The sequence below is a fragment of the Zea mays genome, chromosome 2 (genome assembly GCF_902167145.1).
Source record: "Zea mays cultivar B73 chromosome 2, Zm-B73-REFERENCE-NAM-5.0, whole genome shotgun sequence".
NCBI lineage: Eukaryota > Viridiplantae > Streptophyta > Magnoliopsida > Poales > Poaceae > Zea > Zea mays.
In genome coordinates, this window is record NC_050097.1 from 8,555,941 (window position 1) to 8,573,054 (window position 17,114).

Consider the following 17,114-nt stretch of genomic DNA (forward strand, 5'->3'; position numbering starts at 1 on the left):
AAACTCAGTGTTGAATATTTTTCAATTGTTATCCTATTGTGTTCCAAAGGGGGAGAAAGTAGTATTTCAAAATGATACATCAAAACCCTCTTGAACACTAAGAGGAGGATCTCATTTAGGGGGAGTTTTGTTTAGTCAAAGGAAAAGCATTTGAAACAGGGGGAGAAAATTTCAAATCTTGAAAATGCTTTGCAAAAATCTTATTCATTTATCTTTGACTATTTGCAAAAGAACTTTGAAAAGGTTTTACAAAAGAGTTTGCAAAAACAAAACTCGTGGTGCTAGCGTGGTCCAAAATGTTATAAGAAAGAAACAATCCATGCATATCTTGTAAGTATTTAGATTGGCTCAAATTCTAAGCAACCTTTACACTTACATTATGCAAACTAGTTCAATTATGCACTTCTATATTTGCTTTGGTTTGTGTTGGCATCAATCACCAAAAAGGGGGAGATTGAAAGGGATTTAGGCTTTCACCTAGTCCCTAATTAATTTTGGTGGTTGAATTGCCCAACACAAACATTTGGACTAACTAAGTTTGCCCAAGTGTATAGATCACACAAGTGTAAAAGGTTCACACTCAGCCAATAAAAAGACCAAGTTTTGGATTCAACAAAGAAGCAAAGTGGGAACCGAAGGCCCTCTGGTCTGGGAGCACCGGACTGTCCGGTGTACACCGGACAGTGTCCGGTGCACCAGAGGACTCTAGCTCAAACTCGTCACCTTCGGGAATTTCCAGAGGCGACTCCACTATAATTCACCGGACTGTCCGGTGTACACCGGACAGTGTCCGGTGCTCCATGGAAGGTCGGCCTCAGGAACTCGCCAGCTTCGGGAAACTCCAACGGCTAGTCCGCTATAATTCACCGGACTGTCCGGTGTGCACCGGACTGTCCGGTGTGCACCGGACTGTCCGGTGCGACTCCGGAGCAACGGCTCCCTCCGCGCCAACGGCTACCTGCTGTGCAATAAATGCGCGCGCAGCGCGCGCAGAAGTCAGGCGCGCCCATACTGGCACACCGGACAGCAAACAGTACCTGTCCGGTGTGCACCGGACACCCAGGCGGGCCCACAAGTCAGAAGCTCCAACGGTCAGAATCCAACGGCAGTGATGACGTGGCAGGGGGCACCGGACTGTCCGGTGTGCACCGGACTGTCCGGTGCGCCATCGAGCAGACAGCCTCCCAACGGCCACATTTGGTGGTTGGGGCTATAAATACCCCAACCACCCCACCATTCATTGCATCCAAGTTTTCCACTTCCCAACTACTACAAGAGCTCTAGCATTCAATTCTAGACACACCAAATAGATCAAATCCTCTCCAAATTCCACACAACGCCATAGTAACTAGAGAGAGTGATTTGCTTGTGTTCTTTTGAGCTCTTGCACTTGGATTGCTTCTTTTCTTTCTCACTTGTTCTTGTGATCAAAGTTCCATTGTAATCAAGGCAAGAGGCACCAATTGTGTGGTGGCCCTTGCGGGGAAGTTTTGTTCCCGTCTTTGATTTGAGAAGAGAAGCTCACTCGGTCCGAGGGACCGTTTGAGAGAGGGAAGGGTTGAAAGAGACCCGGCCTTTGTGGCCTCCTCAACGGGGAGTAGGTTTGCGAGAACCGAACCTCGGTAAAACAAATCCGCGTGTCTCACTCACTTATTCGCTTGCGATTTGTTTTGCGCTCTCTCTCGCGGACTCGAATTTATTTCTAACGCTAACCCGGCTTGTAGTTGTGTTTATATTTGTAAATTTCAGTTTTGCCCTATTCACCCCCCTCTAGGCGACTATCAGCTACGCCCACCCGTACGCCTCCATCCAGCTTAGCGGCGCCCGAGTCACAGACCAGTCACATGCCGCCGCGGCTCCTGCTCAACAATGTCTCCTGCATGCGGAACGCACAGAAGGTGCTCTGTGACATCAACCTCAGCGTCCACGACGGCACAGCCCTCGTCCTTACCGGCGCCAACGGCTCCGGAAAGACCACCCTCCTCCGCATGCTGGCGGGCTTTCGCGCCCCTCGGCGGGGGAGATCCTCTGGAACGGACACGACATCACCTCCCCCGACGTCTTCCAGCAGTACAAGCTGCAGCTCAACTGGATGTCGCTCAAGGACGCCGTGAAAGAGAAGCTCACAGTGCTCGAGAACGTCCAGTGGTTCGAGCTCCTCGAGGGGAAGGACGGCAGCAGGTCGGGCCCGGCCATCTAGCTCATGGAGCTCGGCAGGCTCATGAACGAGAAGGCCAGGAGGATGTTGTCCATGGGGCAGAGGAAGCGGCTGCAGCTCGCCAGGCTGCTCGCCATCGATCGACCCATCTGGCTGCTGGACGAGCCCTCCGTCGCGCTGGACGCAGAGGGTACCAGGCTGCTTAAACACATCATCGCGGAGCACCGGGAGAAGGGTGGCATCGTGTTCGTGGCCACGCATCTGCCGATTCAGGTTGAGGATTCTATGTCGCTTCGGCTTCCCCAGAGGTTTCCTCGGAGGAAGACGCTGGTTGATCTTGTCCATTGATGGCTTGACGCCAATGTGACCAGGAATTTAGTTGTATCTCTCTAATTCCTCTCCAGCTATCTGTCTGAATGCTGTCAGAGCAATATTTTTTTTTGCTGGTGCTGCATTTGTCATCCTTTTTTGACAGCATGACAATACATTATCTATGTTGATAATATGTGCAGTTGTTCTTTGTGATCACTGTTTTGATGCATTTGCCCATGTATTTGGGAACAATAGAAGGCATTTGTCATGTCTGATATATGTACAGCTGTTCTTTGCGATCATGGTGTTGATGCATTGACCCCCTTATATATATGGTACTTGCTGGTGGAAACTCTGTTGGCTGTTCAATGTTTAGCAGGTTTATTCACGCCTTGCATGTCTGTGTGAAGCTTCAAGTGTTGGATACTCGGCAAACTTGACCAAATATGGGGAGACCTTTGGACAGGATCAGGTATAGATGTCTGATTTGAGTGTCTCTTTTCTCATATTCTTGTGAATTGACTAAGGTTGATTTCTTCCATAACAAATTTTGTTTTAGTCTGAATATGTTATTGTTGTCATCTGAATATATTCAGAAGTGGCTGATTTTGCATTTGTAGCATGTGCAGTGTTTAATTCACAAACAATGTTTTTTACTACATACAATAACTACTAACAAATTAGTTTAGGCCATGTCGACAAAATTTGGTGCCCAGTTGCTGTAAAGCCCAAAATTGGTAGAAGGATAATAATAAAAAAAATAAACAAATATATTTATTATAGTGGTTTGGAAATTCTTGAAACCTTGGATTAAATAATAATAATAATAATAGAATTTTAAATGGAAAGAAAAATAAAAAGAAAAAGAATGTGCTACAAAAAAAATAATAATAATAATTATATATATCTTCTTATACTGGTATTTTAATTGTGCACTTGACCTATGTGTCAAACTCACTAACAACTTCAAGATTTAAATGGTAAATTTTGAAATGAAGAAAGAAATGCAAACCTAAAAGAAAAAGGATAAAAAAAGAGAAATCCTCAATGGGCCGAATCCCTAGCCAGCCCATTCCCCCTGCATCGCCTGGGCGCGGCCCGCGCGCTCGCTCTCGCTGTCCCTGTCAAGCCGGGCCCGTTGGCCAGCCGCTCTGCGCCCACACTCCCTTCATCCTGCCATTACGCCTTACCTCGCTGACAACGTGCCCCCCTGTCAGCTTCTTCAACGGACTCTGCAGCTCGCAGATCACGCAATCCCCGGTAACAAACTCCGGCCACGCGCGCCCGTGCCGGGTCTTTCGCTGACCAGCGGGGCCCAGTCGTCATCCTTCTTCCCCCACTCGCTCGACGCAGACCCAATCCCAACAGAAATCGCCGCATGGCTCGCCGCTCACTTCGGATCGGCCGAACGACCTCCTGGATATCGGGCTGCCCCACCCGATGGTGTATAAGGGACCCCGGCACTCGATTCATACCTCTCGCCTCGCTGTTACTCGCCCTCCTCGCCACAATATCGATAATTTTGCGCCGTCGCGGGGAAAACAGGGGCTGCCGCGGGGGAACTTCGGCTAGCCGTCATCCGCGCCTCCAGTGTGGGCCTCAGGGCCTTCCCTCGGTTGCGAGTCGGGCGCTGGTGGCCTCGCCACCTAGAATTGTCGCCGGGGACTTCACCAATTGGTCGCCGGACCTCTCCTATCACGATCGAGCCGCCGCGCAGCGAGGGCGGACTTCCTCGGAGCTTAATCTGCGGTATGGCTACCATTTTCCTACTCGCCGTCTCTCCCTCTCCGTTTCGCACAAGGTTGCGCTAGGATTAGGACTCCTCGGTACGCTCCCGGTTTGGCCGGCCATGGCCACCGCCGCACCGGGCGTGTGCGCCGCCGCCCGGGATCGAGCTGGGAGTGAGTTGGCGGGCGCCGTCGATTTCCTAGTGCACGGCTGAGATTAGGTTAAGTGCTGCCTATTGAATCAGGGTCGTTGGATGTGTAGCCAACGGCTGGGATCGGCGGCGGAATACCGTTTCGTGGCATTGGATCGTGACCGTCCGATTGGAAACTGGCGGATGGATCCGGCCCCGCGTTGCAATCCTTGTATCGATCGTGGGCGGTTGGATTCTGATCCAAGGGCGGAAATAGAATATCGGTTCGCGTTCTGTTGTGGGTCGTGGATCGGTGATCTGACGGCTCAGAATAGACAGTACCCCTTCGTGGCCAGACATTTGCATATGAATCCCTGTGATAGATAGAAAATAACCCGCGGTTCAGTCCAGGTTTCACTGAGTCTAAGTATCTTTCTGCTTAAGTGCCTGGATTGTTTATTAATTGTGCGCGCAGCCCAGACTGTAAGGAAAAACCTATAAAATCATTTAGAAATTGATTTTTAGTGTAAAAATAAATGTTAGAACTTGTTTAATTTATAGAAAATACATATGAAGTCCAAATCAACTCATTTTAATTTCTATAATTTTATAATAATATTGTTTATCAATTAGTACCACTGTTTCACATGAAAGTCATATTGAAATTTATATCTTATTTAATCTTGTGCAAAACGCATAAAATCATTAGAAATTCATAACTTAAAATCTATGATTCCGATTTGATTCGTTCAAGTTGCGTTAACTTCATATAAATATTTACTATGCAGTAACAACAGTTATTGTACTATGTTCCATTATTTTATAATTAGATCTTTATTTAACTTCTGTTGGATAGTCTTGTTAATCTGCTTATCGTTATAATCTACTAGAATATAATTTATGGCCAATTTATAACTTAGATTAAAAGTCGATATAGTTACTTGGAGAATAACATCTCATATGATTTATATTAACCAAATTATAATATAGTCTAATATTTTAATCACATAGATCTTTTATAAATCACAACTCCTTAATGGTAACTCCGATTTTAATAGTTCTCGATCCCTTTGCGATCAGCCAGGAACCCTCGTCGGTGAATCCTAATTTTCTGTTTGGTGTTTGCAGAACCTTTTTGAACGATCTAGGCTTCCTGGAATTAGGAACGTGGATTTGGTAAGTATTATCATCCATCCAGATTTTCGTCTTTGCGTTAGTACTATTCATGTTCACGTTCCAAGAGTGAATTTTGTAGATCTGCTCCTCCAATGGCGACCTTTAGCAAGGCTAGCAGGTTGTGTGGTGCAGTGACTATGCAACCAAAACAGCTGTGGAGTCTACTACTCTCGAGAATCTTGCCTAAGCTGCTCGGTCTTCCTGGTATTTTGCTGAAGAAATTCCGAAAGGAAGGTGTGATGGAATTGGATGCTGCTGCATTGCCAGAGCTGCCACAGGATGTGTTGATGGACATCTTTGGTACACTTGAGGTCCTTGACCTCATCCGAGCAGGCTCAGTTTGCTCGTCATGGCATGCTACCTACAAATGCTTGCTCGACCTGAGGCAATACAAGCAACCCCAGACACCATGCCTGTTCTACACTTGTGAATCTGCCGGTAGCAACGTAGGGTTTCTATACAGCCTCAAGGAAAATAGGTCCTACAAGTTAACTCTACCGGAGCCACCCATCCGCAGTAGGTTACTGATCGGGTCCTCCAACGGTTGGTTGATTACTGCAGATGAGAGGTCGGAGTTGCACCTTGTGAATCCCATAACTGGAGAACAGGTTGCACTTCCCTCTGTGATTACCATAGAGCATGTGAATCCCATCTTTGATGCATCAGGTACTATCCGTATGTACGAGTTGTCATATCAGACACCACCCGACCTGTTTGATCTCGGTGATCTGCGCGATGAACTCTACTTCAAGGCATTTGTGTTTCCCGATCCATCCACCACTGGAAGCTACATCGTGGTTCTTATTCATGAGCCATATTCACGACTTTCGTTTGCACGACCGGGAGATGACAAGTGGACCTGGGTTGGACAAGGTAGCCAATATAAAGACTGCACATATGTGGATGGTCTTTTGTATACAGTGAATTACTCTGGAGAAATTGATGCGTTTGATTTTACCGCGTCTCCTGTTAAAATGACAGTAATTATGAAAGAGCTGAAGTATCCTGTATGTGAAAACATGTACATTATTCAGGCTCCATGGGGTGATCTGCTGCATGTTTGGAGGACTATTGACGTTCCACCCAATGCTCCGCAGTGGGTCCCTGGAGAATGCATGTTCGAAACCTTAAAAATACAAGTGCATAAAGTGGACTTGGAAGCAAAGCAACGAGTGGAAATAAACAGGTTGCAGTGTGATAGTGTTTTATTTCTTGGCCACAACGATTCACTTTGCCTTAGTGCTCAAGTACATCCAGAACTCAAGTCAAATCATGCATACTTCAGTGACGATTTGAAAGAAGTGGCTGTTTCATTAAAAAATTGCATGCGTGATATGGGAGTTATGGACTTGGAAAATAGTGTCAAGAAGGAAATTGTCTCTCAAATTTGGTCCAACTGGCCCTGTCCCACTTGGATAACACCCAATCTTATGAAGCTGAATCAGGCATTCAACAGATAGCTTTTTAGGTATTATTATTTAGTACCTTTGTTTTGTTATTTTTGTATCGAAAATGGTGTAATTGATATTATGATAAAAGAATTGTACGTCATACAATGGTCATTCTACCTAATAAGATGTGTAGCGGTAAAAACGATAATGGCTGCTTGCATATTCAGAGAGAACGAATAAATTTTCAGCAGTGATTCTTGTGATAGGAGCCATCAATTTAGAGTTCCACACTTAGGCTAGTTTGCTCCTTCGGGATGAAGGGAATCGAGGGGAAAATTAGTTTATTTCTACCTAAATCTAGCTCTCATTGATTGCAGATAATTAAATCCAAGAAGCAGATAGTCGTTCTATTTGACATGTGGAAACAGGTAAAAACTAGTGAACTTTACAGTCTCGAGAATATATTAATACAATCCACCGATGGTGTACAACATATTCAATGAAACATTTTATATGTACAAACCTAAACGGCTAGCGTAATTGTACAACGACACACATTAAAGAAGTTTGCCAAAATAACGAACAATGAAACTAAACATTTAACAGCCCTGTAGAATTGTGATGCTCATGTTATTCAGCGATCTTCGCGCGTGTACTGACTTGACTGACCAGTTTCATAATTCCTAGTAGTAAAATATACAGGTTCTTTGGGGTAGGAAGTGGGGTTGTTTCATTTGCTAGCATGAACACAACAGATGGCATGAGTGGCCTTGCATATGGACCGTCTTGCACGCATAGAAGACCCAAGTGAATACATCGTACCGCTGGACAACTCTCCAACGTCGCCTAGATGACGTAACCATTTGTCAATTTAGCCAGATAACTGCTACAATATTTCTTCTACTGAAATTATCAAGCTAAAACTTCTAATTACCTTGTAAACTTTTCCGAATCCACCTTTTCCAAGCATGTTAAAATCAGAGAAGTTGTTTGTCGAACTAGCGCGTTGAGCTGAGCAGCTTAGCGAACGTATTAGGACCACCTCGGAAGCGCAGACCAAGGTTAGCCAGCTTATAATGTTGAGCCTCACGGAGTTCAGCCCGACCTTACTTGAACAGGATCAGTTCTATAGGATCGTACCGTTGCATCTTGACTAATAAAGAGGCAAGCACTTAAGCCTGATTGATTGAGGCAATGACCTGTGGGCCAGAGCGTGATTAACGGCTGGGATTGGCTCTGTTCGCTGGGTCTTGTGTTATAGAGGATCGTTCCTGGTCAGGCCATGCTTGTCTTGTCTCGGAGTCTGGGTGGCCCATAGGTTGTCTGATAGGCTCCCTTTTTCCTACTTTGGTTTTCATTTTGCTTTTTACCATATTGCAATCAAAGAAATTTGATCAAAATATTCCATTTGCAATTAATGGACCAAGTTTTTTTTCCTTTTGCTTTGTTTCATTTTGAAGGAAATTTGATCAAACTGTTCCTGTCGCAACAGTTGTTTTCTCGCTCAACATTAGGCCATGTTTGGTTTCTTTAGTCTAGGGACTAAAGATTAGTTAGGGGACTAAAGTTTAGTCCCTAACATGTTTGTTCTAAGTGCTAAAAATAGTAAGAATATACTAAATGACTCATAAGAAGACTAAAATGGCCTTTAACATTCTCTTGCTATTAGTACAATTGAACTAAATGAGGGGTAAATGTGTAATTAATATGGTTTAGTCCCTTTTAGCATATATGTGAAGGACTAAAGACTAAATCATTTTAGTCCATATTTTAGTCTTAGTGTTTGGCATAAAAAGGACTAAATGAGACTAAAAACTAGAGACTAATCTTTAGTCCCTCTAACCAAACACCCCCTTACTCTCAATCAAAGAAGGGGCGGATTTGTTGCTCAAAATTCTCTCGTAGCAAGAGTGCAAGTCTTGTGCTGCAGTTTGCTTGCTTCAGGTTCCTACATCTTTGATTGTACATGCGATGCGCAACACATGTGATAACTCTTGCTACTTGATTTGCAGAAGTTCACAGTTATTTTGATCTGTCTTTTTTTTGTCCCAAGCAAAGCTGAGTTACATTTAAAAGAAGTATATTAGTAAGTATATAACAAAAAAAAGAAAAATCGAGTTCCTAAACATTGTGAGCGATGCAGTCTGCAAATCTCAATATTTGCCAACTGCCATGCAGTAAGGCTAAGGTACACTGTTTACTTGCTCTTCAGGTCAAGCTCCTCTGCAGCAGCAGAAACAGCTGACCATCATGCTAAATTCGTAGCGGGTTTTTCTCGAACTAGTGGAACTTTGGAAAGGCCTCGTAGTGCTACACTGCCTCGTTTCTTTGGTAGATGTGTATGAGGTCCGTACAACTCCGTGGCAAATGGGTAATATGACTTGTGGGTAAAGATGTGTAACCTTTGCAGAGTGTAAAACCGGTATATCATTCGTGCTCACAGTCATAAGCGGCTCGGACACTCACATGATTAACTTATGGAATTAAACTCAATTTGTCATTTGCATTACATTGTGGGTGTTGTTATTAATCCTGATCTCTTATTTAATTGGGTTGGTATCTACTTATATCTAGTAATTGCTAATAAAATTTTGACCAACTTTAAAAGCAATGCTCAGCTTTTACCATCATCTTTGGTAATCCTTACACTCATGAGCTCCCACTTTTGGTGAGTTCATGCACATTATTCCCCACAACTTGTTGAGCGATGAACTTATGTGAGCTCACCCTTGTTGTACTCACATCCTCCAAGATCAAGGACAAGTACTACTGGATGAAGCGCATGGAGGATGCTATGATAAGATCGTGAGAGGTCTAGGCTGTCGTCTCCCAATCAACTTTGGTTGCTGGATCGTTGTCTTCATATGATGTAATTATTTAACTATTTTGTACAAACTCCGTTATATATTAATGTCGTGACATTATTTTCTATACCATGAGTCATAATATGTGTAAGACTTGGTCACAACACACTTGGTGATTATCACATGCCCGGGTTTTGGTGCCCCTGAAATCCGGGTGTGACAACGACCATTCTTGAGGCCAACCGAATGTGGACACGTGGCCATGATGGGCCCGTTCTCCTTCCTTGGTCACATGAACGAACGAAGCAGAGGCAGTTTTCTTTTCTTCAACTTGCAGTATGGGGCGGCACAACACAGGGAAGGAGGCGACACCGGCTGAGCGAACTCGTCGGTGGCCATGTCTGGTGGCGTGCTGGAGCAGCGCGGGCAGGCCGCGGCAAGCGGCTGCAACAATAGACGGCGGCGCAACAGCGGCGAGACGGGGGCACGGGGCTGGGAAGTGCCGCCGGCCATCAGGCGGGTGCAGCGGCCCTCGCCGGAGGGATGCACACGACCATGCCAGTGGGGCACGGCGGCCGCTGCGCACGTAGGCAGGGGAGGGCACACCGCTACGCGCCATGGACGGCTGCAGGCGAAGGAAACACAGAAACGAAGAACGGGAAAGTAGAATGGATGAAAAATGCTCTATGGAGGGCTGGTCGGAGAAGGACTCGCAGGCGTCGTGGAGCAACGCGACGGCACGACGGTGGCGGGGTCAATGACGTAGATGAAGAACCAGTGGCGATCGTGGAGGCTCTGTTGTCGCAGAAGTATTTTTGAGGGCGACATGGGCTTTGCAGTAGCTAGATTAAGATTAGATTTATCTATATCTAGAATTTTATAATTTCATATTAATTCTAGAAAATTTAGATTTATGGTACAGTTCAAAAAATGCCCTAGGAGCCTTAAAGAAATTTGGGCAAAATTCCTGCCAGTATTTTAGAACCGCGTGGAATTTCTTTTTTTTTGTAAAAAAGGAAAATCCTGGAAAAGAATACAACAAAACTTACCGCGGACTTCTACAGGATATAATAACATGTCTCAAACATACCTTACACTTAGAAACACTATACAACAATCAAAGTTTCTCTAGGGTTTTATTTTACTAGTCTTACACATTGATATAAAACAAAATAATTCTTCACTATTTAGGAAAAAGAAAAGCAAGGAAAAGAGAGGGTAATACCTTAATTTGGTGAATATTAGAAAAAAATCTATACCCCAAATTCAGGGTGTTAAATATCTGGTCATTAACTTTAATGCCGATATGACCACCGGAAATAATTGATTTGATCCATGCAATCCAAACACTAAAAGCCCTTCAACCTAAAAGTGTGTTCCACAAAAGTCCACTTAACTTTATCGTACGTCTTTTCAAAATATATTTTAAAAATCACTCCACTATATTTCTTCCTATGTAACTCATGGATGGTCTCGTGTAAAACAACGACCCTAGTGACTCTCGATCAAGATTCAAGCCACCAAGAAATAGCCTCCATTAGCTTCTTTTCTTCCCTTTATAGCTTAGCATGGGAGGTCCAAAGCCATGACGTGATAGATAATTGTCGCCGTGAGCACGAACTGAACCTAAACAACCTGACCAACCCTAGTGGTAAGATCAACCTTCCAGCCAGGAAGGAGGTCTGCCAGCCGGTTAAATAGGGGAAGTAGCTGGTCCTTCGTGAGCTTCTTGGGCAGATCCAAATAATTGACAGGAAACTCAATTGGACGGCAGGGTAGGATAGATGGTCTAAACAAGAGGCAAGTCTTCTTGAGAGCATTGAATAGGAGAGACGCTGCTCTTCTGGATATTTTTTAACAAAAAGGGGTTTCCACCATTAAGAAATAGGAAACGAGTTTCATACATGACCAACATATATCCACCAAAAAACTATGACTTAGAAGACTGTCAACTGAAGAAAGCAAGCGGAATTAATCCTAAACAGAAAAACCATTCTAAAAAGGAAAATACACCCAACCACTCATGGTCAATTCTAGCTAAGTCAGACTTTATTACATGGGGAAGATCACACCCAGCGGGTTACAACTAACATCGCTACAAACTGTTTAAACCAAGGAGAATTTAAACCAGAACAGCACCAGATAGTGCCACAAAGACGTCACCATTCTCCATCCAAGTTTTTTGTTGAAAAAATCTTTAACCGGTCACAGGTGTCCTTCCTTCCATCTTTGTATGGATCAGAGCCCAATCATTCATACAAAAGTAGCACATGAAGAAAATAGCATCAGTGTAAACTGTATTTTTACCATTAAAACAAACACCATTTCTAACCCTCTAGAGGGTCCAAAGGATCGCACTGCAGCCCACCACGATAAGATTTCTGCTTTTATTTTTAAACTTATAGATCCATTCTCCAAACATATTTTCAGCAGTTTTTGACATTATGTGCATGTTCATCACCGTACTAATCACCCTCCAAGTGAAAGATGTGATCCGACAATCGAAAAAAATGTGTTTCGTAGTTTCCATACAACCACACCAAAAATAGTTAAAGTTTTCTTTCTAGTTTCGGTTTTTTAGGTTTTGTTTTGATAAGACTCTATTCTTTATGACAAGCCACAAGAACACTTTTATTCTTTGGGGGTATTCGAGCCTTCCAAATGAACCAGAAAGGAACCCTATCCAAAGAGCTTCTACACTTGAGATAAAGTGATTTAACAGAAAATCTTTTTTATTAATAGTCCATATAGCTTTATCTCTTGAATCATCAAGATTAATGTCATTTCATATGTTTTTCAATTCCTCCAATAACTGAGTACTTTCTCCATGTAATCTTCTTCTAAATATTAGAGAATCACAACAAAAGCTTCTGCTGGGGATTGAATAGCAAATTAGCTAGATAAATGTGCCTAATGCCAACATGCAACTACTACTTTTATTCTTGACTCGCTTCAGTTTATATACGAACATCTAGATTTTTTTCTGAAATTAAGTAACATTAATACTTACATGAACTGAACCAAACCCCAGTGTTTGTTCCAAAAATATAGGAATAAGGATGAAACCACTATTTGGGTGACCTTGCTCATAGCGTAAGTACGTTCCTCATTCATTGTAAAGGTGAAATTTTGAAACAATCATAATTGAACATCAAAAAACTTACTGCTTGGAGAAGATCTACTCTTGTTCATCGTTAGTTCCTTGTAGCTGACAAATGAATAGTTTGACACATTAGCAAAAACATTATTTCTTAAAAGACCAGCAGAGAATGAAATGACATTTGAGACTGACTGTTACCTCTAGACCATGGCAGAAGTGCCTGTGCAGTTTAAGATCATCTTCTTTGCGCACTCGAACTTCGCACTCGTTATAGTTGCATTTAATGCCTCGTATTTTATGCATGTTATGGCAGTGCAAGATTATCTACACACAATTTTAAATTAGACATGCACCATCGATAGTAAATACGAATATATTTGATAGTTACAACTTTACCTCTCGTATAGGGACTTTGCTATTTTGATGGAGCTGCTGTTCAAAAAAGCACATATGACAGATAATAGATTTGCTGTTCAGCTGACTACTCAGTGTGACATATGTGCTATACTGGGATTGCACATCAATTGGAACACCGTCCTAGAATGAAAAAGAAAAAGATAGCATAAATAGTGGCGGATGACAAAAAAAATTAAGGTATGGCAAAAATTGATAGCATAGATAACAAAACACTATTTGAAATCATAGTCACAAGAAACGGACGACCTTCGACCCGAGAACGTCGTCTCCAATACGAGTATACGGAGTCATTTTCGTTACCACTATATAAAAATCTCTTACAGATAGTGTACACCGACACGTCCTAGGGGACTTTGTGATTATATTTAAAATTAATGTCTGTCTAATTATTTTATATCAAATTTTATCAACTGCAAGTTTGCAACAGATACCTATACTAGTTTTGACATTGTTCTTGCATTTGTTTGTTTCTTTTGGTTCCATTTTTTATTGTTATTGATAATCTTCAGAAGTTTATTGTGCTTTAAAAACAATCATCCAATTAATTGCTAACTAATAAAATGAACACTCAGTAACGGAAAAAAAGACTTCCGGTTCCCTAGTAGGCCAGGGTTTTACCGTTCTTACATTATAGGATTAAGAAGTCAAGAACTGCTGAAATGGCAAGACACGGGTTGCAAAACTCTAGAAAAACTGTAAGGGCTTGTTTGGATAATCTGATATTGAAGTGGATTGAGGTGGTATGTGGTGTATTGGAGTGTAATATGAACTAATTTTTTTTCAATCCCCTTCAATACACCTCAATCCACTTCAATCCCACTATAACCAAACAAAGCCTAAGCTGACGAGCGGAGGATTGCAGGAGCCAGAAAGACAGCAGCATACGAGCAATAAGCAGCAGCCTGCAGGTGGCTAGTACTGGCACATAGCAGTTCTCGCTTGATATATGTTTCATGATCACGAATAAAAAGCGTCGCAAATATACGTAACGAACGATTGCGTCAAATCTAAGGATTGGGCCAGGAAACTGCGTACCGTCCCCGCGGTGGCAGTATGACTGCCCTCAGCCTCATCCGTCATCGGGTTGGTTGGCCCCGGAGCCGGAGGTGATCGGTGCCGGTGCGGGTCCAGGCGCTCTGGTTTGATTGCATAGTAATTATTGGGATTACGCCCACGACCACGAGATTGAAGGACTCCTGATCCTGGTGCGCGCTGCTCGTCTGCAGCTTCATCCGTGATGGGTATGGGACCTATGGGTCGTGGCTCTGGCTCGCCATGAAGAAGACGTTGCCGCAACATCTCCATGATGTACCGCACAGGTACCATTATCCCTGAACAAAGGCGCGCCACCGTGTCTGCTCCGACTCGAACAAGCCATTGGAGGCATCCATCTTCCGGAAGCTGTCGGGGGAGCCTGTTCTTTCTCCTCGCCATGGAGTCGGTTAGCAGCGTTTGCGTTTGACGAGCAAGAAATGGCTGCGGTGGGAGCTAGGGAGTCGAGGAAAGAAGCGGAGGATGGCAGAGATTGGGGTTCTTGGAGATTGGGGTTGTTCTTGGTGGCGGAGAGGGAGGGAGGTGGAGGATGGCTGTGGCTGCGCGATGGTATTCAGCAGCAGAAGGGAGACGGGAGACGAAGAGGCACAGCATTCAACACTTATAACGGAGCACAGACGTGTTTCCTTGTTTCTTCTTTTATATACAGAGCGGCCGAGCGGGACCGGGGAGCAATCAGCCCATCCACGGGAACGGGAGACGCAGCCGCCTCTCTCTTCCTCCTATCTCTCTTCCTCCTATCCACGGGAACGAGAGACGCAGCCGCCTCTCTCTTCCTCCTATCCCTCCCGCAGCAGCACCAATAGGTCACCACGCGCCTGGAGTTGGACGACGCGACTGAGGCGCGGCAGTTCGACCGGGATGGCGGGATGCGCTCAGCGAAATCTACGAGGTAGCGTAGCACGCGAGTCTTCAGGCGAGGGGAAAAACCCCCCGCCCCGCCCCGCCCCCGCGTTGGTCCTAGGCCACGACAACTTCGCCCCCACATCCAATCTCGGTGCCTGATGCCTTGAGGCAAGCAGGGGGACCGGGACCGGACCCCATGGCGGCGGTGGCGGTGCTCGACTCCTTCATCAAGCGATGCACGGCGTCAAAGGAGGACTTCGGCGGCCAGCCCAGCCAGAGAAGGCCTGCTTCCTTCTCGGCATCGGGTTCGAGTTCGACATCAGGGGCCTCCTGGCCACACACCAATCACCTCATCCCTAACAACGCCGCCGGACTTACCTACGCGGCGCGCGACTACGGCGGCAGCGACCCGTTTGAGGGGTTTCGCGACGCGGTGCTGGGGCCGATAACTCAGAGAATTCGGAAGAAGGAAGGAGAGTTCAGAGGAAGAAAGGACGAAGGAGACGAGGAATAGTATTTCTGCCAAAACATTCGGTAAGTCCTTTGGCATTTGAAAAAGTGCTCGTTCAAGAAATGAGACTGCTACCGGCCTGAGAACCCACGTTGCATTCTGAGTTACTTTGCCGCTTTTACTGGTTTGGCGTTTAGGTGTTTTTGGTCTCCTAGAAGAAGTCTATGCTGCAGCGTTTCTGCATGTACTCGGCCAGCAACTGGCCGTCGAGTCCGACGGCCACCTCGCAGCCGACGTGGAGCGGGTGCCAGTGCCGGTTGCCCCAGAACGCCAGGCGACGTGGAGCGGGTTGCGGATGGAGAGCTGCCCCGACAGCGACACGGTCCCGCCGGACGACGGGCCGATGCCCGACGCGGAGAATGCCGTCACGTGGAACCGCGGCCGATGCGGGCGGACAGCGAGGTACACGACAAAGAGGACCACGCCGGCGACGAGGAGCACGGTGAGGAACGCCGAGCACAGCAGCCTGGTGCATCGCCTCACGTGCGGCCGCTCCGCGGGCAGCGGACGCCGGATGCGGGCGACGATGTGGCCTGTTGACGAGGCGGCCTCCGGCGGCATGGTGCTGGTGGTGTACGTGCGCTAGCTGCAGCTTGGACCTTGGTCGGTCGATTTGTAGGCGTGGCATGAACGTGAACACTGGCATGGCATCCGAGGAGTAACCGTCGCCCAAGTTTACGTGACAGGTCAGCAGCTATATCTGTTGCGGTTTCGATCGGTTTCCCTTTCACATGGGCATGGTGATTCTTTGACGAGCACTGAGGGAACGAAAAGCACGAGGAAGACATGCTGGGTAGGCTACGTAGTTCTCTTCGTGTGTTGGTGTAGTGTAGGGGCACATACATATGCTACCTTTTCGGTTCTTGCGGCCGCCATTGGATTAGAGGAGCAAAGAAAGGTGATGAAAAAGTTCGGAGGACACACAATTTTCAAAGGTCCTGTCTAGTACACTATCAAAATAAGCTAGTCTGAGTCACGGCTGCCATTGGAGGACGGGCAAAGAAAGGTGACGAAAAGCTAGTCTGACCCACACAGTTTTCAAATTAACAATGGCCTTGTGCAATTCTTTCGTGTTCCAAAGCCACTCCTAGGTCCCAGCTATTTCAATGTAATAATCTTGCATGCATACATAGCCACATCAGTGTACTGTAGGTCCTTATTGGTATTTTTTTTTTCTTTCACCTCCACAATCTGAGAAGTTTGGTTTTCCTTTCTAATCTATAATGGCTTGTTTGGAAACTCAAATCCCCTTAATAATTAGAGAGCATTGAGGGAGAAACTAGTTCATTTCCATCTCCATCATTTTCAAACTAGCCCTAAGGGTTTTATAGTGTAATGCCCGTGTGTTGCTGAGGCATTTGATGATATAGTATAATAGTTATACAACGCCCGAGGGTCTAGTAGCAAGCCAGTTTGATAGACCATCTCCATAAAAATAAATTTAAAATTAAAATAGACCCCCAAAAAATAAAATTAAAGTGGACATGA

General features: G+C 45.1%; 1 protein-coding gene, 1 non-coding gene and 1 pseudogene across 3 annotated transcripts; all 3 read left to right on the forward strand.

Moving 5' to 3' along the window:
* The first annotated feature begins 1,796 nt into the window (after positions 1–1,796).
* LOC103648384 (ABC transporter I family member 1-like) lies at positions 1,797–3,313 on the forward strand (annotated as a pseudogene). Its single transcript, XR_004856103.1, has one exon. The product of XR_004856103.1 is annotated as an ABC transporter I family member 1-like (transcript).
* A 312-nt stretch (positions 3,314–3,625) lies between these two features.
* Positions 3,626–7,093, forward strand: LOC103645907 (uncharacterized). Its single transcript, XM_008670626.3, has 3 exons — positions 3,626–4,219; positions 5,457–5,504; positions 5,584–7,093. The coding sequence occupies exon 3, from the start codon at positions 5,597–5,599 to the stop codon at positions 6,962–6,964; it is 1,368 nt and encodes a 455-aa protein (XP_008668848.1). The 5' UTR covers positions 3,626–4,219; positions 5,457–5,504; positions 5,584–5,596; the 3' UTR covers positions 6,965–7,093.
* Positions 7,094–7,995: 902 nt separating this feature from the next.
* On the forward strand, positions 7,996–8,228 carry LOC111591087 (small nucleolar RNA U3). Its single transcript, XR_004856849.1, has one exon. It is a non-coding gene; the product is annotated as a small nucleolar RNA U3 (small nucleolar RNA).
* Positions 8,229–17,114: the final 8,886 nt, after the last annotated feature.

What these genes read in the sequence shown, in the direction of transcription:
- LOC103645907 (XM_008670626.3), top strand. Translation starts at nt 5,597, where the DNA reads ATGGCGACCTTTAGCAAGGCTAGCAGGTTGTGTGGTGCAGTGACTATG.